The following is a 25,521-nucleotide window of genomic DNA, read 5'->3' as shown; positions in this document are numbered from 1 at the left end:
CCGTGAGACTTTATTACTTTAGCCAGAGGGGTGAGATAGAGATTAAAAAGCAGGGGACTTAGAATTGACCCCTGGGGAACTCCAACGGGAAGGGGAGTCTTACTGGATTCCAAGGTGTCCACCTTTACATAGGTTTACCGGCCGGCCAGATAACTCTCAAACCAAGCACGGGCTTTGCCTCTGACACCGATCTCCCACAGTCGTTGATGAAGAATACTGTGGGAGACGGTGTCAAAGGCAGCCGATAAATCCAGCAAGACAAGGACAGCGGACTCACCCCTATCAAGAGAGAGGCGAATATTGTCCACTACCTCCATCACTGCAGTCTCGGTCCCGTGAGCAGCCCGGAACCCCGACTTTGAGGGATCGAGGAGACTCTGTTCCTCTATAAATGTTGAAACTCGCTTATTGACAAGATGCTCCAGTACCTTACCAAAGTAAGGCAGAAGCGAGATCGGCCTATAGTTAGACAAGATGGTAGGGTCACTTATTTTTTTTTAGAATAGGCCTGATCTGAGCCACCTTCCAACAGCTGGGGAACGAGGCGAGGTCAAATTAAGCGTTAAAGATGTTGGTAAGAGAACTAATCAAAGAAGGGAAAATCTTATTACACTTGCGCGGGATCACAGAATCTGTAGGGGAGCCAGATTTCACCTTCAAGAGGGTTTCTAACACTTCCTCCGTATTGGTGGGCTCAAATTCCAAAATGGAAGGGGACTCAGTGTGGGCAGAGGTAGAAGGAAGGCAGGAAGGGGCCTCTCCGATTTGGTGGGTATCTGATTTAGGGGTAGCAAATGTGGAGTAGATCGTCTTAATTTTATTATCAAAATAAACTGCAAGTGAGTCGACCCACTGGGCTGAGGGCAAGAATGCTGACTGCTTTACCTGCGGAGAGGTGAATTCATTAACTATTTTATATAGTTCTTTGCTCGAGTGGGTGGCTTTATTAATCCTGGACGTGAGGTAAGTGGATTTAGCAGCTTTTATATTTTTCAGGTAGTTTGCATGAACCCGTTTATAGTTCAGACGATTTTCTGATGTTCCGGTCTTTCTCCACAGTCGTTCCGCCGATCTACTGGCGGATTTATCCGCTTATGAGTTCATCCGTGAACCAAGGCGATGCTATAGATTTCACCTTGACTGTGGTTTCAGGTATAATAGTGTCTAAAGTACCCCTAATTGATGCTTCTAGCTGGACTGCGGTTAAGTTGATGTTAGTTACATGAGGGTTTGGGGGAGTAAAAGCTGAAGAAAAAGCTTCTAAGGTCAACTTACGCCACGGCCGTACTGATTTGGTGACTGAGCGGTTAGAAGATCTGGAGTCAGTTGGTTTGCAAAAACTAAATTTAACAAGGTGGTGATCGGTCCACGTCATAGGTAATGGGGGCTCACAATTAAGGCTAGGGAATTTGGTAAAAATTAAGTCAAGAGTGTGCCCCGCTTGATGTGTCGGTCCAGTGACTCTTTGAGAAAGGGATAACGTTTCTAAAGTTGAGAATAGATGACAGTTATCTTCATCGTGGTCAAGTTCAGCGTGGAAATTAAAGTCGCCTACCAAGATAAAATTATCAGTGGCCAATACATGGGAGGCTATTGTTTCGAGAAGAACATTGACAAATTTAGCTTTGTCTCGCGGGGGTCTGTAAACTAGGGCAGCCCTTCCCAGTGATGTTTTGTTGTACAAGATGTTAACTATTAGTATTTCAAGCATTGGTTTAACATAGGATTCGAGAAGGGTAATGGAGATAGGAGGTCTGGCCGCCACCGCGACGCCTCCACCTCTCCTACCGACTCTATCTTGCCTGATTAAATGGTAGTCCTGGGGAAAGGCAGTAGCCACATCTGGCTCCGATGGAGCAGGATCTTTGGAGTGTATTCAGTCAAAAACACCTTGCAGAACTGAGTTGGCAAAGTGTCTTTCCCACCAGAACTGGTTGTCAGGTACCAGTGCTTTGTGAACGTATGCACCGACACCCTTGTTGCAGCCTGGCAGATTCTTTGATAACTTCTTTTATGATGATTTGTCTGATCATCTTGTTACCCCTGAAACCCTTCTAAAGATATATAAAAAATGACTTCCCAACCACCTCGAAATTTGACCTAGGTCAGAGATCCACAAGGCTTAAATTGGGATGACCTAAATTTCTCCCTCCAAAGCAAAACACCTTTCCATCGGCTGATAAAGCCGCCTTATTCCTTTCCCTATATTCTAATATCATCCTTCCTCGAAACGTTTGCACATTTTACAGTTAAAAAATAAGATGATACAAAAATTCTGCAACTAGGTACTCTACAAACCTTGGCAATGAAAAAATAAAATCAAGGCGTATTGAAAAAACAGAAGGAAATCAATCCTTCTTCAACTCAAAAGACATATGTTAAAATTTAAAAGAGCAGCCTACAGGAAAAATGTCATCCAGGCCAACGAAAACAATTTCAGTATATATCTGAATGGAGTCTAAAACAGACCAATAAATGTTTTTAACCACATGCGCGCGGCGCGTTTTCCCGCTGTGCGCTGAGAATCGCGGAATCCCGCGGTTCATGACGAGCTCAGCTCGTCATGAGCGTACGAGAGGTGTACCTCATGACGAGCTGAGCTTGTCATCAGCGTGGAAGGGGTTAAAAGCTAAATGCATCCCAACGACCAAGACAGGTCAGCACTGAATGATGATTTTGCATATTTGTCCATAATACAATTGATCTGATTTAATAGAACTTTCATTCCTCTGCCTTACTCCATTGCATACTTATTACTAGGCTATCCAACAACGAAATGGTTTGATCAGCGGTGCAGGAAGGCCCCTGGTGGATGAAGTGAGAGCCGGCGGGGGCGGATTAACTTGCCTCCCCTGGAGAAATCTGATCAAGCTAGCCTCTCTGACAGCGGCGGTGCGTCCATTGGGGCGTTTGGGCGTTGCCCCCCCAATGCGCACTGCCCCATCCGGGACCGCCAGTATGCCTAGTAAAATAAAACATTATGCATTATTCAGCAACTAGTTTCTGGCCGGCCGGTCACCGGGCCGGACCAGAAACCATCGGGAAAAGGGGGGGTGGGGCTGTGCAGGGGCGCTAGTGCGCGTGTCCTCTTTCGGACAGGTAATTTTTCTGCCCGGTGGGCACATGCGCACTAGCCCCCCCCTTTGCATACCGGGGGTTGCCTCATGCCACAGCCCCCAGCCTCCTAATGGGGCGGGGAGTTTGGCTGCTCTCTAACCAATCCATTCCATGACCTGCTTGATGACGTCTGGGATGACGTGACGTGACGTCACTCACCTCCTTGGTCACTCTCACCCCGCACCCGCAGCCACTTCCACACACAGTGCTGCTGTCCGCTTCAAACGTGGTGTGCGTGGCGTGCTCCTCCTGTCCTCCTGATGGTGACTCTTCCTGCTGCCTCCTGAGCTGGACTACTACCGTAACAACATCGACACGACAAGGAGAACTACTGAGGTGAGTCACAATGGTGGTGATTACCGCCCTTTTGAATTTTATTTCAAACTCCCACCCGTTACGTATTACCCATGATCCCACAGCTGTACCCCCCTGAGAGTGCCATGGCGGGTTTGGCCATCCGGCATCGCTTCGGTCTGTGTGAGTATTTTTTTGTAAATACAGCGCCTTCTATGGCAGCCGGTTTGATGTTTTCACTAGTGCCACTGCCGCGACTCTTGAAGTCATGCCAGTGCGCAGGGAATTGAGGGGGGGGGGAGTGAGTGAGGGAGAGAGAGTCTGTGAATCTGCTGCATGCATCCGCGTGCAACCTGGCGGCCGTTAGTCCTCACCCGAGTGTGATGTGTAATTCCGCCATTGTAGAGAGCTGCATGTAGGAATGGGAGCTCAGTAGGTCCATGCACATTCTGCGCAGATTTGAGTCAGCCTTTATTTCGTTAGGAAGGTGTCCTGGTTAGTTTGCAAGCGAGTCGTGGTAGGGTGACCAGATTTCACGGATTTGCCTCGACATTCCCGGTGTTCAGAGGACTGTCCCGGTGTTCTCTGTAATTGTTAAAATACATGGTTTTGGGAACAAAGGCCAGGTCGTCCTGCAAATGAGAGTTGAAAGGTATACTCTCTTTAAGTAATGTATCTGTTTCAGGGGCGCAGGAGGACACCAGCTGCGATCACGCGGCAGCAGAGGGGAGACAGAGGGGGATTCAGGGTGAAGGACGTGCCATAGGTAATGTTATGTACGCCGCCGGGAATACACAGCTTTTCAAGGCAACGCAAAAATCGGGACAGGAGTAGGTCTATTTTTATGTCTGGACATTCATAGATGTTGCTTATCAAAATCTGTTCCCCCTAGTCGTGGGCATAAAGTTTTAAGATGGCCCTCACATCAGTAATATCGGGAGGCACGTACATGGTTATTGATGACATCTACCAAAGGGTTTATAATTAACTACTTAGTCCCACAGTGTTGATTTTAGTACACTTTCATGTGCGTAAGTGTGTTTGTGTAGCCCAGGGCATTACACATGCATCACAGCCTCTTTCATATATGCGCACATTTGGTTAAATGTGTTATTGACCACAATGCTAATTGAACGGTACGCCTGCTGGGGGAATTTCTTCGTAGTTGCCCTGGTTGGTCCTTTTTATGGTGATTATTAGATTGTATTTCTCCTACATTTTGTGGTAACTTGCATTAATCCTATTCACAACTGCAGCGGGCTGGTCACATTGCAGCTTGTTTCTTTCTGCTTGTTACCTCAGTGAGGCAGTCGGGCAGCATTGGCGGTGGCGGGAGCAGCCTATTTTGGTGTGGGCAATATCAGGGCGAGTCTTGCATCTTGGGGGGCGCGTCACCTGGGTTGGTAAGCACATGCAATGGCTGGGTGAAAGCCAAGCAGCGTTGGGCTGGGTTAGTACCTCACTAGGGAACCAGGTTCGAGTCGCAGCAGGAACGCACAACATCCTGTGATTCTGGGCAATTCACTCAACCCCCACCCGTGCATGACAAATAAATGGGTCAAATATGTATCGAAACTGGTGCTCAAGTAAAGTGCGCAGGTGAGTGAGTCCGAGGGTGGGCCCTGCATGCAGGGCTTTAAGTGGGATGAAAAAACTGGGGTCTCTCAAAAGGGTCGTGGTCTATATCATTAAGGGCGTTGCTTAAAACAGGCATTAAAAAAAATCTGTGCTCAGCATAATTGGCCACCCAACTGGTATTTTGCTGCTTCTGTTATTGCCCCCACATGTATAATACAACAAGTAACATTACACCGACAACACGCCAGGACAATTGGCTTTGTCTAAGGTTGTTGGTTGAATATAATAAATATACTACATGCATACATACAACTATGGCTTTGTTGTAGATAATGTTGAAAATGCTTTAGTTATTGCGCGAGAGGTTGTGGCCTAAAGGCTAGAGATGCCAACTTTGGAGTTGAGGAAGTAGGTTGCTTACAATTGGTTGGTTTTATTGTCAGTCTCATCTAGGGAGTGATCAGTGTGTAATTTGTACTTTGCACATTGAGTGTGTGTAAACAAAGGCATGTGGGTGCCTGTGGGGCTAGTTGTGGAAGCGAGCAATAGAGGACCCTAGCACTTTGGGCCACTGTGCCGCTGCACTTGCTCCAGCATTTAAATCAAGCCCCTTGCGCTTCACTTGTGACTACCTCCATAGCAATACAAGTTAGGAATATTGCTTTTGCCAGAGCTCCATGCAAACTGCTAGGTACAAATTAGAGCGTTATATTGACCCCCCCCCCCCATCTTTGCATGATTATCCTAATGCTTCACAAATAAATTGTAATATTTTTATTTTCAGCACCTGGTAAAGCCTGTGAAGCTGCCGTACCTAATTTTTGGACAATTTTGGTCGGAGAACAAGAGGCCTGACCTTCTTTGCTGTTCTTTCACCCCAGCTACAACCCAGCAAACACCTGTGTTAAAGGTAAGGAAACTGGTGCTATATTTGTTTTGGCTGGAGTTCGGGCTATGTACGTGGTCACTACATGGTGGTTGGGGTGGGTGCACATTTTGAACATTCTACCCTCAGTGGATGGAATTTACTAATGGCCTTAGCCCTGTGTGTTGGGCAATACAAGTTGCTAAAGGCACTTTCTATCCCTTTCCTTGTTAAAGGCCCTCAAGCAGTGCCTGTTTCAGTGCCTTCAGCAACCGGTATGAGGTACTAAGTAGTCCTACCTTAAGAATGGAGTGGTCCTTAGAGGTCAGAGTATCATATTTTCACAGTCCGTGTAGGTCTGGATTAGGTGTTTTGTATTTTATCAATTATGGCTATCTGGAAGACCAAAGAAGACCAAAGAATTTTGCTTCATAGTTAGTTTCATATGACTCTTGGCCTCAAAAAATTACACCTAAACTTTGTTAGGACTATTTATGGTTAAAGAGGCATTGTTGTTCAGCAACAAGGTATATGTATTTATACTGGAATTTGATATAATTGCACCGAACCTTAAATGTTGCACTTTGATTATTGCCAGGTTTCTTTAATATTGGCAAGGACAGCATCAGGATGAATACAGTTGAACACCTACTTGCAAGGTCATTCTTTGGACGGTCGCGTGAAGAGAAACTGCATATAAAGCAATTAGGACCCCACCAGCCTGACCTGAAACTACAACAAAGTACCCAGGACAGAGGAAAGACGTACAAACGTACATTCTCTAACACCTGGTACACAAAGGCTGATTGGCTTACAGGGTGCCCGTCCAAAAACGCTCTGTTCTGCTTCCCTTGCTTGCTGTTTGGTGGTGACAGTTCTTGGACAAAAGTAGGAGTAACAGACTTGAAGCATTTGTCTGACAAAATCAAGAAACATGGACACACAAGCAACCATATGGAAAACCTGACGAGACTGGGAATGTTGGGAGACACGCCGATTGAACACCACATAAGTGAAGCATTCCGGCAAACAGTACAGAAACACAATGAAGCAGTTGATAGGAATAGACACATACTATCAAAAATAATAGACTGTGTTCGTTTCTGTGGTGCTTTCGAACTGGCATTGCGAGGCCATGATGAATCGGAAAATTCCTCAAATCCTGGAATATTCAGAGGCCTTGTGGATCTAATAGCAAGCATAGACAAGGAAATGGAAGCACATTTAGCAAGTGCTACAGTCTTTAAGGGCACATCTAAAACAATACAAAATGAACTCCTTGAGTGTATGCTTGAAATTGTGAGAAGCCATATTGTCCAAGAGGTGCAAAACGCAGACTTTGTGGCTATTCAGGCTGATGACACCACTGATGTAGCCACACAAACACAGTCCGTATTGGTCTTTCGCTACATTGACAAAGACAGTAAGGTTGTGGAGAGGTTCTTTGGTTTCACTCATTTAACAGACTCTACAGCAGAAACCATTACTTCAGCTATACTGCATCAACTCAACTTCATTTTCCCAGAGCTCCCTCAAAGGAAAAAACTCATCGCACAAAGCTATGATGGTGCATCCGTAATGAGTGGAAGCCTTGGCGGAGTACAGAAAAAAATTCGAGATGTGTACCCTAATGCTCATTATGTGCACTGTTACGCCCACCAACTTAATCTAATTATGCAACAGGCAGTATCAAACTCCCCTGAGACACGAATTTTCTTTCAGGATATAGGAGGCATGGCAGCATTCTTCTCACGTTCCCCCAAAAGAACAGAAGTACTTCAGGAGATTGTGGAGAAGAGGCTTCCAAGGGGACCCTCAACCCGGTGGAACTTCAACAGTCGTACAGTCAACCTAATATATAAACATAGGGAGGACCTTGAGAAATGTTTTGATGCCATAGAAAACAATGTACAGTTTGATTACAGGAGTCAGAATGAAGCCCGCGGCTTTACTAGAACACTAAAAGACAGAGAGTTTCAGTTCCTTCTGTTTTTATTTCATGAGATAATGTATTATGTCGACATATTGTACAACCAGTTACAAGCAAGAGCCATAGATACTGTCTCTGTGCAAAGCCATACTAAAATGTTTGTCGCCAACATAAGCAGAGTGAGAGATGGGGTCGACAATATAGACAGCACACTGCCAGAGGGTTCTACTTTTTCAAACCACAGGAAAAACATCAGCACTCTGGTCAGAATAGGAAAGGAGATATGTGACATTGTAATTGTGCATGCACAAGAACGTTTTCGCTTCACAAAACATTTGGTGAGTGCCTCATTATTGGAAAGTGACCAGTTTGCAAAATATGAACAATCCTTCCCTGAGCAAGCTCTGAATGATGCTGTGGAGGCTTATCCAATGCTCAGCAAAGAGGACCTGAAAACTGAGTTGACTGTACTCTACAGAATGAGTGTATACCGGAAGGCAACTGGTGCCATTGCTTTGCTGACTTTAATCCAGAAACTCAATATGGAAAAGTCACTTACAGAGACAGTGGCTTTACTAAAAATTGTCATTACCACTCCAATGACAACAGCAGAGTCGGAACGATGTTTTTCGACCTTAAACCGTATTAAGACATTCTTGAGGAACACAATGATTCAGGAAAGACTGAATGCTTTAGCAATGCTTTCCATAGAGAGCGAGCTGCTCAAAAGAATACCAGAGTTCAACACACAAGTTATTGAAAAGTTTGCTGCTCTTAAGGACAGACGTGTTGATTTTAATTACAAAAAGTAACTCTATGGGGAATTCTGCTAGTTTGCGATCTGTTTACTTGTTTTTAAATAAAAAACCTCTGTGAGGTAGTCAGAAATGCATTGTATCTCAAAGTCTGTTATGAAGCCACATATTGAATAAGCAGGTAGCTACCTGTGTTGTATGACATCTCTTTATTACTGTCATATCTGCACTTTCACAATTTCTTTATTAACCTTCCTTCCTTCTCAAAATTGCATGCAAATGCACCATTTGTCCACTCGATTTTCACAGTTTTCTTGGTGGGGGGGGGTTGGGTGGGGGTGTTCGGGCACGCGCGCCGCGCTCGCGAGCTACAGTGCGGAAATCATTTTCCGCCCCACCAGGTTCAAATGTCACCAGCGGCCACTGCTCTCTGAGCATCCTTGTGCTGCTGCTCCGCAGAGCGGCTGCCTGAACTGGCCGCCATGCAGTCTGGTCCCAATGATCTGCAATAGGGCCACCCTGCTAGAATCAAGTTACAGCCGTAAAGGTGGGTTATACTATCATGGAAGATGCCCCTGGTCCTTGATGCCGTAGGGTGGAGTGGGCGGGCATGGTACCCACCCCCACAAGGGGTTGGTCAGAGTGCCTGTCCTACGGAGTGACAGCAAAAAATAAGTAAGGGACCCAATGCATATGAAGACTCTAACAGAGTGGGAGTTAAATAAACTAAAACAACAACAGATAAAACTCGTATATTAGAACCTCTCCGGCACCTTCTGTGCGGAAGATGATCAACTAGGCATAGCATCCACACGTCACTTGCACAGGCACATACCTGCCTGGAGAAAAGGCCTGGAAGACCCCCAAATTTTAAGTCGAAATCTAAACCACCCCTAGTAGACAACGGGAAACATCCTAAACCACGACGTTTCAACCACGACTCACCTGAACAACGTGGTGCGAATAACGAATCCTGCTCAACAACGAACGGCTGAACAACGAAGGTCGGAATCACGACTCACCTGAACAACGGGGGGGGGGTTTCGAGGGACTCCGTCCACCAATAAAATTAACAAAATATTTATAGTAAGAATTATAACGTAAAAAATAAAATCGTAAAAGTTACGTATCAAAAACAGCAAAGGTTTATGAAGAAAATGATTTACATAAAAATTACCGGTTTATGACAGGAGATGGCAGTGTTGCATTGTTTTAAACAATTGTAAAAGCTTTCGAATCAAAAAAAGAATATGATCAGTGTGCTCGTATTTGAAAAAATAAAGTAACTAATATTTTAGAAAAAAAAAGGCATACATTGAAAAAGTGACATTCAATATTATTTATTCGTGGTTTAGGGAGCAGTGGTTTAAAACGTATTAGAAATGATCGTTGTTAAACATTCGTGGTTTAGGAAGTCGTGGTAAAGACAGTAGTTGTTTAGTCATACAATCGTAGACAACACAAACATGTGTGGTCGTGCATGGGGACAAACATCGTGCTCAAGTCATACACACCTTACAAGCAAACTTCTTGATTTACAGAGACCAAATAAGCATCTGATACTCAGCATTGAAAAAATGACAACTAAGTGAAACTCCAAATAATTATTTTAAAAAGGGTACAGTAATGGGGGCGTGGCTTGAGCGCCGCACAAGATGGCGGCTTAACTGCGGAGCTCCGGGCATCGAGCGCCGACACCAGCAGTTTTCTCCTCTCCCGCTGCACCATTCTGAGCGCCGTCTGCATTTTCGGAAGTCGGAACATGAGGTGAGCGGACTGTTACCGCTTACGCTCCTCTGCTCCATTTCAATGCAGTTTTTCAGTGACTGACGCAGTGCGCTCCCAGCGGCCGCCATTTTCTCTACACTCTGCCGCGTATCCGAACTCAGTCAGCGGAGAATCTGCGCCACAGTACGATGCCTTCCAGGTGAAACGCGCTTCTTACAGCAATGCTGCATTACGCAATGTTCCTATCCCTTATTGATTGACTCTTCCTGTTGGCGCTTTTTCAGCCTTTGGAACATTTTTCTCCTCTAGCTTTATTCTCGCTAGTGTTGTGTTCAAGCTGTTATCTTCATTTGGACGCCGCTATTCAATGACACTCACCAAACAGTATACCATATGTTTCTGGCTACCCTCAGTGATTTCTATCTGTTCCTACACAGGATGCGGACGATTTCCATGCTCAAGTTCATCATATGCAGTGTAATTTCAGCAATGTGTGCACTTCTATTTTAATGATGTCTTCTATATGACGCATTTTCTTTCATTTGCACACGCGGTCCTGACATCACTGTGTTGAACTATACCTTCCACAACACTGCTATTTTGTCAGTTTGAGGGGCGCCACCTTATTTCTACGGAGTCTGCAGGTACATTATTATTATTCTTATTAATCTCCCATACCATATATGGGGAAACTGCGCACTCTCAAGCTCAAGGCTTCCAAAACCAACCTGCCTCTTTCCTCTGACTCTGACTCAACGTCGCACGTCATGGAAGACATTGTTCCTTCAAAAACGGATATCACTCGTGGGGCAATACCTAAGGCTACTATCACCAGCAAACTTCCACAACCAGGCTCCACGAAACGCCACAAGAAGGATCCTCCTTCTCCAGGCTCTGAGACTCATTCCGCATCCATGGATCTCATTCTTGAAGAACTTCGAGCACTTAAACCCTTTATGGCTGAAACTACTAAAACACTGCAATTTCTTCATGATAAATGGTCCACTCTTGAATCCAGAGTCCTGTTAGTGGAACAATCAACGGAAGCTCTGCAATCTTCTTGTTCTAGAATTTCTACATTGGAGAAGGATGTCTCTCTCTTGAGGCGACAGACTGAGGAGTTGGAAAATAGAAATCGTCGCAATAACCTACGCCTTTATAATCTTCCAGAGCTCACAGAAGGGTCCAATCCAACCTCCTTCTTCCAAACCTTTTTACTGAAAATTCTAGATCTTCCACCCTCTGTCACTCTTAACATTCAGCGAGCTCATAGACTGGGTCCGAGAGTTTCCTCCAAACCACGCGGAGTCATAATGCTCTTCCTACAATACACCGATTTACTTCAGGTACTTTCGGCGGCCAAGGCAAAGAAACAAATCATCTGGGAAGGCCATCGTCTGTATCTGTCTCAAGATGTAGCCAAAGTGACAGCTGACCGAAGGAAACAATTTCTTGATCTACGACCACGATTGCGAGACCTTGGCGCCAGATTTGGTCTTCTACATCCTTGCCTCTTCAAGGTTACGTATAAAGAAAAGACAACGACATTTGAAGATCCACAAGTCCTTGAAGAATTCCTCCGTCGCCATGAAACCATCAACATGGACACTGCCAGACCAGTTTAATACTTCATGTGTTTTCTTGATTGATTAAGTATTTCTCCTTTTGTTTCCCTATTGTGCCTAGTATCGACTTCCCTTATCCTACTATTCACACATACCCCTTGTATATTATGTGTATATATTTTGTCATAATGTTGCGTAGCTCCTACATTTGGCGTTCTTATGTACTCCTAACATCTCTTCTCCATTTTTGTCTCATCACAGATTCTCTCCTCCTGTTACCCATCCCGGTGTAGTTTTCTACTCCCTTCCATTGATCCTAAGCTGGTTCCTCCGGTGTTCGATGACGTGAGTTTTTGTTGTTGATGTCGTCCTCTTCTGGCGTCGTCACCCCCCAGTTCTCATTTGTATTTGTTGTTATGTCTCTTCTCTCGCTCTGTTCTCTTATTTTCCTTTATACTCTTTTCTCTCTCTCGTATTTTTCTTCCTCTCACCTTTTCTCTCTATCTCTCTCATACGTCTGTTCTTGTAATCTTACTACTTCCCTTACTTTATCATTTTTATTTTCTTTTGCTCCTTATCTCTTACATTTCCTGCTTCTCACATTTTTCTTACACTTCTCTTCAATTTCTTACTTCTATCTTACTATATCTTACCTCATATCATTTTACTAAGCTTACAAATTCCGAGTAGTTACATGGAATGTTAAAGGGTTGAATAACCCCATTAAACGCCAACGTGTCCTCACTCATTTGGCACGGCTTAAGGCCGATGTAGCTCTTATACAAGAATCCCACCTTTCGGACACAGAAGCTACTAAACTTAAACGCTGCTGGGTAGGACATGTATTTCATTCTCCTGCTTCAGGTAAAAAAAATGGTACTGTTATTTTATGTCATAAGAAGTTAAATGTTTCTGTTGTTACTCAAGAACATGATGATAATGGCCGCTGGGTTATTACTAAGCTCCTTATTGATAAAATACCTATTGTTATCTTTAATGTTTACGCACCTACAGGTGTTGACAAGTTGTTTTGGCCTGCTATTTCTGATAAATTAGTTACTCTTAATGAACAATATGTTATTTTTGGTGGTGATTGCAACCAAGTTCTAGACCCTTTTCTTGATAGAAATTCCAAAGTCAAATTTATCCCTTCCACGATGCATTCCCAATTTATTACCTCGATTAAAAACTATGCTCTAGTTGACATTTGGAGATTATGTAATCCTGACCTTAAAGAATATACGTTTTATTCCCCCACCCATCATTCACAATCTCGTATAGATTATTTATTTCTTAGTAAATCCCTAGCACAACTAGTCACCCATTCAGAAATCGGTTCCATTCTAATCTCAGACCATGCCCCCGTTTTTGTCGATATTGACCTTATCCCCTTTTCCCCTACTTCGGGACGTTGGAGATTTAATAATTCTCTACTTTTGGACCCCATTTTTACCACTAAATTTAAGACGTTCGCCTCTGAATTTTTTACATTGAATCACCTCCCTGAGTCTTCCTTTGTCACTGTTTGGGACTCTTTTAAAGCAGCCGCTAGGGGATTTATCATTAATTTTGTCTCTCAAAAGAAAAAACAGTCGATTCTTAAGTCAACTCAAATTTTGGATAAAATAAAGAAATTAGAATATACATATTATAAATCTTCCTCTGAATCTTCCCTTCGTGAACTTCTCTCTGCCAAAATTGAGTTTAATAGGTTTACTACTAACGCAGCTTCCAACTCTCTTCTTAAATGTAACTCCCGCTACTATGGAGGTCAGAACAAAATGGGCAAACTTCTGGCTAACTACTTAAAAATACGCAAAGAAAGAACGAAGATTGAGTCCTTGCTAGATGCTGCCGGGGTTTCTCAATTTAAAGACAAAGATATTCTAGCACAGTTTGTCTCATTTTACCAAACTTTATACACTCCTGAGTCTAGCCCTGATCCTGCTGACCTTTTATCATATTTCCAAGATATCCCTTCCCCTCAATCTTCTCATGTTGATTTTCAATCCTTGGATTTGGACATTTCCCCATCTGAAATTTCACATGCGGTTTCGATCCTCCGTAGAGGCAAGGCCCCGGGTCCGGACGGTTTTACTATTGAGTTTTACAATCACTTCTCCTCCCTTCTCCTCCCTAAGCTTTTACTCTTATTTCAGTCCTTTGTCCACTCTGGATCCTCTCGGGGATCTTTTCAGGAAGCATTAATTTGTCTCATACCCAAACCAGATAAAGATCATACGTTATGTAAAAATTATCGCCCAATTTCCCTGGTAAACACTGATTATAAAATTTTCGCCAAAATTATAGCCCTTAGACTTGATCCTCTCCTACCAGAACTCATTGGCCCGGAGCAATCCGGATTCGTTAAGGGTCGCTTATCATCCGATAATTCTCGTGTTTTCTTTAACATCTTAAGTAAAGCGATCTCTCTTCCGTCTCCTCTAGCTGCCATTTCTCTCGACGCCGAGAAGGCCTTTGATAGAATAGGATGGGATTTTATGTTTCAAGCTCTTCGCTGGTTTGGTTTTCCACCTAAATTCATTTCTCTTGTTTCCTTACTTTATTCCAGCCCCCATGCCTCCATCTTTGCCAACGGTATTACTTCTGATTATTTTCCTCTTCGCAGAGGAGTCCGCCAAGGGTGTCCTCTATCCCCTCTTCTTTTTATTCTAGCTTTAGAGCCCTTCTTAACTAAAATCAGACGAGATGAGCACATTTCTGGTTTTCAATATAGCTCCCAACAGCAGGTTAAGTTATCGGTCTACGCGGATGATATTTTATTTTACTGTTCCAACCCTCAAACAACCTTGCCTTCCTTCCTTAATCAAGTATCTGCTTTCTCTATCGTATCAGGATATAAACTTAATACGCAAAAGTGTGAAATACTTCCCCTGAACCCATTATGCCACAAACATCTATTTGACACGTCTGGATTCTCCTGGCAACCCTCTAAGATTAAATATTTGGGTGTCTGGTTTGCCCCTCGCCTTTCTGATACCCTCAAATTTAATTTTGAATCTCTCTCTACTAAGATCTCTACTTCTACTACACGTTGGAATCCTCTCTTTCTTTCTTGGTGGGGGCGATTGGACTCCATAAAAATGATGCTGGCGCCTTTGGTTCTCTACACCATATCTATGATTCCTATTTGCATTCCATTTCACTACTTCAAGTCAATAGATTCTATCTTGCTGAAATTTTTATGGAAAGGAAAAAGATCTCGAATAGCTCTTTCTGTTCTGAAGAGGGATAAATCTGTGGGAGGTGTTAAATTCCCCAATTTTACAGCATACCATACTGCCTTTTCTTTAAAACAAGCTTTACGCTGGCTCTCTTCTGATCTTCCGTATTATCCTCCACTTTGGCTCACGCTAGAAACATCCTTCCTTCATCCCTATGACATCAGTGAAGTTCTTTCCTTTTCCTCTAATGTCTCCTCTCTTCGATCTCCTATAATTTCCCGCACTCGCACCCTTCTTCAGCCTTACTTATTATCCTCTTATCCTTCTACTTCTTCTATTCATACTCAACCCATTTGGCATAATAAGCATCTTCAAATTCGAAATCGTTCTCTCTATTGGAAATCTTGGCACTCTCGTGGTTTAAAATGGATTTCTCAACTTATTTCTGGTGCTGTTCCTCTCCCCTTTCACCTTCTTCAAGAACAATTTTCATTACCTTCCTCTACCCGTAAACAATATTTATCACTAATCCCATCACTTCTCCAATATCTCTCCGATCTTCCCAACACCAATTCTATCCCTATACCTCATCTTTCTATCTCTAATGCCCTTGATCAATCCCCCTCTGCTTCTTTTCTATATAAAACTCTACAATCATCGACTGAACGCTCGAAATCTAAAGTTGAGTTGGCTTGGGAAAAAGACTTGTCTCAAAATTGGCTCCCTATTTTTTGGGATAAAATTTGGTCTAAAATTCACAAAACGTCTAGAGCTGCCAATACTACCCAAACCTTATTTTTTCTTTATAATCGTACATTATATACGCCCTCTATTTTATCATCTTTCTCAGCAGACTCTCCTTCCACCTGTTGGTCCTGTTCTTGTCCTATAGCTGATTTGAAACACATGCTCTTTGAATGCCCCCCCATTCTCCATTTCTGGCATTTAGTTTGGTCCCAAATCCAAAAACTTTTCAACATCACTCATCCCTTTTCCATCCTTCATATTTTTCTAGGTTCCCTTTCCCCTGATCTTCCTGGATCCCACCTCAAACTCAAACTACTGGACCTCCTGATTGCCATAGCTTTTCATCATATTACATCACATTGGAAACAGGCTAATGATGTCTCCTTCACTGCATGGTGGAATGCAGTGTGTTTTAACCATCGTCTAGACACAAATTTTGTATCACCTATTTCCCTAGCAATTCAACGTGACCTTTTATGGATCCCCCTTACCGAATATTTGTCCCAGATCTCCAGACCACCTCCCATTTCTCCATTACGCAATGTCGAGGTTCAAAAACCACCATGAATGTTTTGTCTTCATATATATAAATTTATTGTTACACACTATGTTTACTTATTGTTATTTTTCAGATTTATATTTTAATGATTTTTTCCTTTCTCCTCGATACTCTAGCATTTCTTCATTTCATGTTGTTCTTTTTATTTTTATGCATAATTCTACTGTAATGTAAGAGAAAAGTTGTGATTTTTTATAACTTATGATTGTTTTTTCCTGTACTGCTACTGCTTTTTATTTCATTCCTTAATAAACTTCAAACTTAAAAAAAAAAAAAAAGGGTACAGTAATAACCACGTGGAGCCATCACAGGAGCAGGTCAGCGGAAACAACCTTGATTTGGAAATAAAGGCAGCTGAAACGAAGATGCCCAACATTGTTGACAACATTGACTCTCTCACTCTGACTCCAGGTCATATGATGGAGAGAACTGGTAGACATTCATCTAGACGTGAACCACTCGTGCAGGGAATCTCCGACACTGAGGACTGTACGACTATCAAAAGAAACATATTTCACAATGGAAAAGACACCAAGCTGTTTAGGCCAGAAATGAAAAACTCGGCAGATGTTCGAGACAGAATGAATTCCAGAGACCGCTCATATTAGAAATATGGAAAAAATGGGGAGCAGATGATACGTACAATCTTTAGAAGGGAGTCCGTGCATGAGGTATTTATTGTGGGATTCAGCCTCAGTACGTAGCCCCATAAACCTCTTCCAGTCTAAAATCAAAGAGCAATAATAGCAAGAATCCAAAATGATATAGACAGACACGGGTTTACACCTGGAAAGAAACCTAGAAAATATACAACTCGACAGGGCTGTGATCATATATTCTGACTTCACAGTGACAGTTCAGGAAGCTCAGAAAACATCTGCGCACGTAAAAAGAGTACTACATAAAATTGAAATGAAATGTGCTTTATAATACCCTGCACAGTTTTGCACTTAAAATATGGGGGAAACATCCTTCTTAACAATAGATGGAACATCCATTCAATAGAATATACAGACACTGTGATAAGAGATAAAAAAGCTCTTCACCACAACAATTTCATGGACTCCGAGGAAAAAGGTGGACAGAGAACTATGCTACTCACACACCTTACCTTTTATGGGCATCTTCATGATGGGTGGCAGGCAACACGAAGCCTTCTTCGTCTAGTTTAATCTCTGCATCTAAGGAAAACGGATGCACATTCACTTCATATAGACAAAGGATGAGCCAGACTTTAATAAGTAACTTCTAAAACTTGGCACATACGCTTCAAACCCGCCCCCGAATTAGCCAGAATGCTATTAAATGTCAATGCATACTTTGTTTTATGTTGGGTCACGGTGGCTTAATAACACCAGATGATCAAGCAGAAAGTCGATGAGTGAATACATTGCATACATGTCCTAGTTGTTACTTTATTTATATTGCATTTTTGGAAGACCTTGAAAATCGTTGGGAGACCTTGAAAAAAATATAACATCCAAGAAGGGCTCCTGGTGGTAATCCAGGAGTTACATACTCAGAATTGAGCCCAAGTAATTAAGGATAAGGTGGGATCCTTGACGCACAAAATAGCGATCAACAATGAACTAAGACAGGGCTGTGTATTGGCCCTCTTACTCTTTGATATTTTCTTGGCAGATTTGCCAAGGTTTTTGAAAGTAGACAGAAATACAAGCCTAAAAATGAATGGAAAACAAGTATCCTGTATACTTTCTGCTGATGAGCTAGTAATTTTGGTAAGTAAAACAGAGATTTTTTTCCTTGGGTGCAACTAAGACTAGAAACAAATTATTCACATATCATATGTTAACCAGCGAGTCACAAAAGTGAAGGTGATGTTAAATAACCTTTGGATATTTTGCCCGTGTTCCCTTTCTCGTTATATAGGCCCAATTGATGAAGGGCTCTAACGTACGATTAGCAGCATGTAAAAGGACGCGCTTGCAAAGCGAGAACGGAGACAGAAGGTCTTGTCCCCTTCGTGGATTTTAATCAAACTTAATATCTGGCATTATCTCCCTGGTAGGTATAGGGATAGAGGGCCTCTTAGCGGAGAGAATAAGGAAGAGGCTGTATAATAAGGTTTTGTAAAATCTGTGGTCTAATTTATTCTTGTTACATTTTTTAGATATATGATTACAGGAAGCCATAATATCATTATTTGAAGTAACGTGGGAAGTGTTCCTTCGTATGAGTGATAGATACATTTAACAAGGATAGAAAGAAAAGGGTATGATTTTTCTTTTGATTCCCTCTGTTTTACTAAAATTTATAATCAGTGTGAAATGATTTAAAAGAGTGCTTTCTCCTAGGTGGTAGCCCTCCAGGTGGGACTGGATAGTGTGGAATCCATAAATAACTCCAAGAACCACATAATTTATATATGCTGGCCCGTTAAAACTAAAGAGGTAGATTCCCTTTACCCCTCAACCCTATAAGCTTTATAGATATAACTATAGGGCTAACATTTGTGTAAAGGATTCGGGGACATGATATGTCTCATACATAATGGCCAGGAGATTGGGTCATCTGTCCACTTTGATACAACGAACAAGAATCTAGGGGATGTTTGCTGGTAGAAACGTGAGTTGTTGTATTATACTTTTAATCATCTATATATTATCCCTTTGTTCTTTGACCCTCTATTTGACTGTCTGTTCTCTTTTTTTCTAAATCTTTTGTGTCGATACTATTATGCCCATGCAATAAGCTCTAAAGGCCTATTTTTTTTTAAATGTATTGATTTTAAGAATTCGAGAGGTTGTGTGAAACAATAGGGGAATAGTGCTATTACTGTTAGGAAACTGCTAATTAGAACATTGTCCTTAACAGATAACTGATATCGAGAGAACTATCAAAGTCTTGAAAAAGATGGTCTAATTCTGTTATTGCCATCGAAACGCGTCAACGCAACTTGCAACACAATTCGATGTTTGACTGGTCCTATAGATACGGATAGAGGAACGAGTATCTAGTTTCAGCCAATATTATTTCATATACAAATGTGTTTTAATTCATGCCAAATTGGAGTGTCTAATGTTTTCTCTCAGGGAGTGTAGTATAGTGGCAGTATAATAATGTTTCCAGTGTGTTGCCTTGAACTCTTGTTTTTAAATGATTGATTAGGTGTTTTTTGCATCGATGTAAACGATTTTATGTATAAAAACCTCCTTTTTATTGTTAAATATTTTTAATAAACGTTGTACTGATTCATTTATGTGATTCTCTTTTTTAGTTCATTGTTTGGGCTTCTACTTTTGCTGCTCTCTCTCCCTTCACTTTTGTGACTCGCTGGTTAACATATGATGTGTGAATAATTTGTTTCCAGCCTTAGTTGCATCCAAGGAAAAAAACTCTGTTTTACTTACCTTAAGTACCCCATTTTCCTTGGAATAGTTAAGGGGTCCCTCCCTCTACTTTACAGCTAGTAATTTTGGACCAGACAGAGCTGGGTCTGCAGAGGAAGTTAGATTTAGTAAATATTGTGGTGCAAAGCATTTAACCATAAGTATGGATAGGACAAAGATTCTATGCTTTGGGAAGAGAGACCAGAAGTTTAATTGGTACCTGGGCACATCTAAATTGGAACTTGTGAACAAGTATAAATACCTAGGGGTCTGGTTTGATAAGTCCTTAAAGTGGCATTCGCACTTGAAGGCCCAAAAAGCCAAAGCCCTGACATCTGTGTTTGGCTGAAAAAATTCAATTGTATCTACGGGGGCATGTCTCACAGACCAGTGTTAAAGGCCTACAATGCTATGATACCACCGCAACTACAATATGGTGCAGAAGTAATTGGCTTAAGTGGCAAAAGCAGCTGGGATGTAGAGGAAGGGCAATGTATAAAAATCCCTAATGTCTCAACCAGGCTCATCTATGGTCCACGCAATTAGAATAGAGCTGGGAACGACTTCCTTGGATGTTCAGGCACAAGTGGCCTTATTAAGATTTTGGAAAAGATTGGGTATAGGAGAGGCCATAAAAGTGTCACAGTGGTGCCAGAACAAGGCCCAGCTTAGTGAACAAAAGTGGGCAAAAGAGGTCAGGAAGAAATTGTATCTAGTTTATGAAAATTTAAATATGAGAATCGACCGAGAGACCCTACAAGTAGACCTAACAAAGTGCGAACTCAGAACTCTAGGGAAAGAATTATCTAAGATGGAAGACGTGGAGTATCTGAGAAACAGTCAGTGAAATTTATGATAGCTAGTTGGGAGAAAGAAATTTGGTTCCCATATTTGGACATATTACCAAATCAATGGCTTAGATCGGAGGTTATAAGATTGAGAATTGGTGTTCATTTTGTTATGATTAACGGGAAAGTAAAAGCAGAAATGAGGCAACCTGGTGTTAAATGTACATGTAGGCTGGGCACAAAATGCGATAATTTACACATTTTAGTGGACTGCCCAAAAGTGCTAGCTTTGCGGAAACAATTTTTAGGTCCGATTTTCTTTAAATATGGGACCATTATGCGTGCACAAGCAATCAAACTTCTCAATGATATGACAAATCTTGTAATTTCAGTAGCCTTTGCAAAGTACATGGAGGCCGCAAAAAGCTTTTTCATGGGAAGGGTAATGGATGGCTGAGAGATATGATGGAAGTAAAATAGTTTCCTTGTTAGACAACGCTTTATGTGTTCTATATTGTTTTATGAATATATTGTATAATAGAAATGTTTATAGTTTTCAAAAGTTTTATGTCATTTTACAGATGTGTGATATGTATTACAGTTTCAATACAGAGTAAACTTGGGAAAAAGTTCATAGAAATTGGATAATTGTATTGGAAGTTATGCTGAATTGAGCACATTTTAAGTTTATTGTAGAGGGTGATGTTTTTATGGGTTTAAAGGCCTAATGGTCTAAATAAACATAATGTTTAACTTTGACTTGACTACACTGCACCACCACTGACCTTGTCAGTGTTGCACACAGCTTGCATTGAAGGTAGATGACATTAACTAGCAAAAGGAAAAAACATGTAATTGCAGATCATTGCAAAATGGATAGCTGGAGTATGCATTTTGTGCAGGCAAAAATGGTGGTATGGGTACTTCTGGTTGCACGAAGCAGGTATTAAGTGTTGTCTGCAGTGCTCCAACCAGAATACAACATCAACATCTGGGGCGTCTTTTATCTAAAGGGAGGAGGCGTGTAATAACAAAGGTGTGACTATCTGGGAGCGCATTAGCGGGGCTGACACCCTGCATCCATCATGCCCTCTTGCCAATGCCCCAGCCAGAATTTCCCTTGTTCGACGTTCTTCATGTTTATTTTTAGTCTGAGTAGAACTTTCGAGCCCCAGTTAAATACCCTTGCAAAAAGGAGAGACACAAGATAAGATGGGGGGGGGGGGGGTTAGACTGGGGGGAGTGGAGTTGGACGGGCACAGACTAGGGGGAGTGGAGGTGGACATGCGCAGACTGGGGACATGCATGTATTAAAAAAAGAAAAAAGGTAACAAAGGAATAAAGGAAAAACACCTCAAGACACAAATAAAACTCAACAGCGGACAAATCCGCTAATCTAGTATTTATAGATTGTGGGCTATGAGTGCACCATGATGCATTACGGGAGGGCTATTGTTCATATTTGCCTTTTCTTGTAGTGCCCCTTGAAATACATGGCACCACCAATATGTGCCTGCCATGTCTGGGTGGCTGCCAGGAGCACAGCAACCCCATCCCCAGAAGGTGAAACTTGCCCTATCTCCCCAGGGAGAAGCATTCACAACTGTGGGAAATACTTATTTTACTTTCTTAGCACTCTCAGCTGAAACATTTAGTTTTTCGGCTAAAGAGTGTGGGGACCCCTTGGTTGAGTCCTATGGCTACATTATGTGGCATGTAGTCAGTGAAAAGAAAAAATAAGACTATAGAACACATTTGCTAGATTTGAATTACAATCTTATACTGACTTATTGTGAATACAATGTTTTCACTTTTAATTAATGTTTTTTTTTATACCGTGTGGATTTTATTAATTCCACTGGCACTTACAAACGTGGTTGCTGTTAAGAATGTGGTGACTCCTCATCCATGCCAGCTTTATTTAAAGGGACAACACCTTATATGGTGAAGTTTCATCTGATATAAGTGAGGGGTATTGTGATAGAGATGCATTATGAAATGAAGGTGTCACCAAAGGTGTTTCCATCTATCTGATGTACCTATGTTATGTTATGTTATGTTAAATGGGTGTCTTATAGAGCGCACGACTACTCGGGCAGAGTGTCCCGGCGCTAACAGACCTATTTGTAATCTAATGGACAGTTTTAGTTGTATATGTGTGTTATAAATATATTTTTCTTTTTTCAAAGATATAGCACGGACTAGTGAAAAATTTACTGAGTGTTGTTACTGCGTGCCTGCGAAATGGGAGCCCCTACCACTTTCCCTGAGTATGCCTTGGGCTGCCCTGCTTCGCTACCCTGAAAGAGTCAAGTGATATAATGGGGTACTTGGCTCCCAGTAATAGGACAACTGTGGACTATTACTTGTGAAGAACTCACACCTTTCACAACTACCCAATTTCTTACACCAAAAATATAACTTCGCTTGAGCTTTGAATAATAAGTGTATGGCCTTTTAAAACAAAAGCGCAAGGTCTGAAATGAAACAATATCCTAATCTCACCACCAGGCCTTACCTCTGATCCATTGACATAAATATGACAATATATTTTAACTACATTTTAAAGAAAGCAAAACATTTCATACCTAATGTATAGCAATACGGAGTCAGCACATGTGAAGCAAAATACATTCGCGCTCCCAGAAGTTCTATTAGTCCAGCCTTCACTTTATGATAAAGTTGCAAATCCACACCAGTCTCCAAGGAACGGCCATGTGTCAGAAAGGACTTCACACGATACTTTAGAAGCAGTTTGGGGGCCTATTTTATTGAAAGAAAAACCATGGTTGAACTAATTCGTTAGTGCAGCATAAAATATATCTAAACACAGGTTTCCGAGCAAGACGTTGGGGGAAAAAAGTTTGCTGGACAGTTGCCTTACATTATGATAAGTTATGAACTAAGGTTAAGAAAGTATATTTTCTTTCTCAGAATACATACAGAATGCTGGAAGTGTGTCATATTTACACAACTAGGAAAGATTGTTTTTCTGGTACCTACCTAGAAATCTATCAAATACTTGGTTTTGTCACCAAATACCTCATGTGTGATCCACACATGCATACATACATATTGCTGACGTCGAGGAGTTAGGAAGAAGAATGACAGATAAACAGCTTAACTAACATGAGGAAATAAAAAAAAGGGTTTTGTCAAATACAAAGTTGTTCTAGAAACTCATCTTTCCCTTTGAAAAACAGTTTATTGATTGTTCATAGATTCAAAAGTAGCCCCTTGTGCTTTTTTTGCGGTGGTGGCGGAAAGGTTCACATGCTTTGTAGAATGTGTGTTCATAATTATTTTTACAAAACTATGAGTGGAGAGCCAACTGCTGCATTGGCACAAACCTTTAAAATATGTACTTGTGTTAAAACATCCATGAAGGTATAACAACAACTGACGACATCAATGGGTTGTTCTTTTTTTTTAATACATCAAAAGTGCTTTCACATTTATTTGTGAATTGGCCTGTGAATTTGTAACTGCTTTTAAAATCTGTTTTATTGTGTAATCTGTGCACATTACCTGACCTTGGTCCGCTCTCTCCCCGTTCCACCGCAGCAACCAGTGCTGTTTGTTGTGGAGGGAGGCAAGCGGCACCACTTCCTGGTTGCTCCCTCTGAGGCGGCCATCTTCGGTGGGTTGACGCGCTAGTCTCCCACTCCGCCCTGATTACTTAAGGGCTGGGCAGCTTCGCGCTCGAGATTGACTAAAAATATCGTAGCGCTGTGCTTGGTAGCAAGTAGGACTGCTACAAGCGCTTTTCTTGTATTCCTACTTGTGCTTTTGTAACTGCTTTTAAAATCTGTTTTATTGTGTAATCTGTGCACATTACCTGACCTTGGTCCGCTCTCTCCCCGTTCCACCGCAGCAACCAGTGCTGTTTGTTGTGGAGGGAGGCAAGCGGCACCACTTCCTGGTTGCTCCCTCTGAGGCGGCCATCTTCGGTGGGTTGACGCGCTAGTCTCCCACTCCGCCTAACCTTCTTAACTGGCTCCCGTTCGCGCAGCGGTAACGCGCAGCGGTAGCGCCGTAGACGCGCCGAAGAGGCGCCAAAGAGAAGCCAGTCTGCGCCAGTCCGCGTCCAGACCCTTCCTGCTGACTGGTGCCTGGCTTTGCCCGTCATGGTAGGCCCCCCGCTGTCCTATGATTCATTATCCCTGCATGCCCTCCGTTCGTCCCCTATTCTGACTTGTGCTCATACTTTCTCTCCTTCGCAACTGGGTTATATCTGCCCAAACTGCAATTGGCGTCCATCCATCCCCCCTTCCTGTCCGCTACCTCTCACTCAGGAATGGAAAATGTTTCTCCTCAACTGTAGGTCTATGTGTAAACATTATACGGAGCTCCATTCTCTGATTGAAGATCTCAATCCTCACGCACTTTTCCTAACCGAAACATGGCTCCATATGGATAACGATCCAGCTATTGTTTGGGCCATTCCCCAAGGATTCACTTTAAAGAGACTAGATCGCCAGACTGGGAGGGGTGGAGGAGTGGCTATTGTTTACCGCGACAGTTACAAATGCCGAACCACCCCTACTACCTCGCCAACCTGTGAAAGTCTTCACTTTTCGCTAGAGTTGTCACCAACCACTACTTTTTCTGGCATTCTAGCCTATCGCCCCCCAGGTGCCCCTAATAACTTTATTAGCAAAATTACGGATCTCGCTGCAAGCAACGTGCTATCCTCTCCCAACTTCACCGTGTTGGGCGACCTTAATCTACATTTAGATGACCCTCACGATACCGCAGCCACTACCCTTTGCTCTAACTTTCAAGCACTGGATCTACAGCAGAAGGGGTTTCATGTAACCCACAACAGAGGCCACCTGCTAGATCATATTTACAGCAACATTAATGATCTCATAGTTAAACCCCCGGTTCCGCTACCTTGGACGGACCATTTTTTGGTTCCTTTCTCTTGGTGCACTAATCTTTCTCCCTCCACTAGCGGCCTCATTAAAAACCGAGGTAGGAAATGGCCCTTGCTTCCCCTCCCTGCCTGGGAAACTGCCCTGGCCAAAGATATACCCAGGAAGGTGATGAATCCCAAC

At 42.3% G+C, this 25,521-nt stretch overlaps 1 protein-coding gene across 1 annotated transcript in view; it reads right to left on the bottom strand.

The window, feature by feature from the left end:
* FASTKD3 (FAST kinase domains 3) overlaps positions 1-25,521 on the bottom strand; it is a 164,601-nt gene that overhangs the window by 68,973 nt on the left and 70,107 nt on the right. The window contains exons 4-5 of the mRNA XM_078687628.1: positions 23,050-23,224; positions 17,435-17,504 (exon numbers count right to left, since the gene is read on the bottom strand). Of these exons, the coding sequence (XP_078543754.1) occupies positions 17,435-17,504; positions 23,050-23,224 (245 nt within the window). The remainder of the gene's footprint in view (positions 1-17,434; positions 17,505-23,049; positions 23,225-25,521) is intronic.

This window comes from Lissotriton helveticus, chromosome 4_1, assembly GCF_964261635.1.
Source record: "Lissotriton helveticus chromosome 4_1, aLisHel1.1, whole genome shotgun sequence".
Lineage (NCBI taxonomy): Eukaryota > Metazoa > Chordata > Amphibia > Caudata > Salamandridae > Lissotriton > Lissotriton helveticus.
The sequence above is the reverse complement of the archived record's forward strand: the minus strand, read 5'-3'. Positions and strand labels throughout refer to the sequence as shown.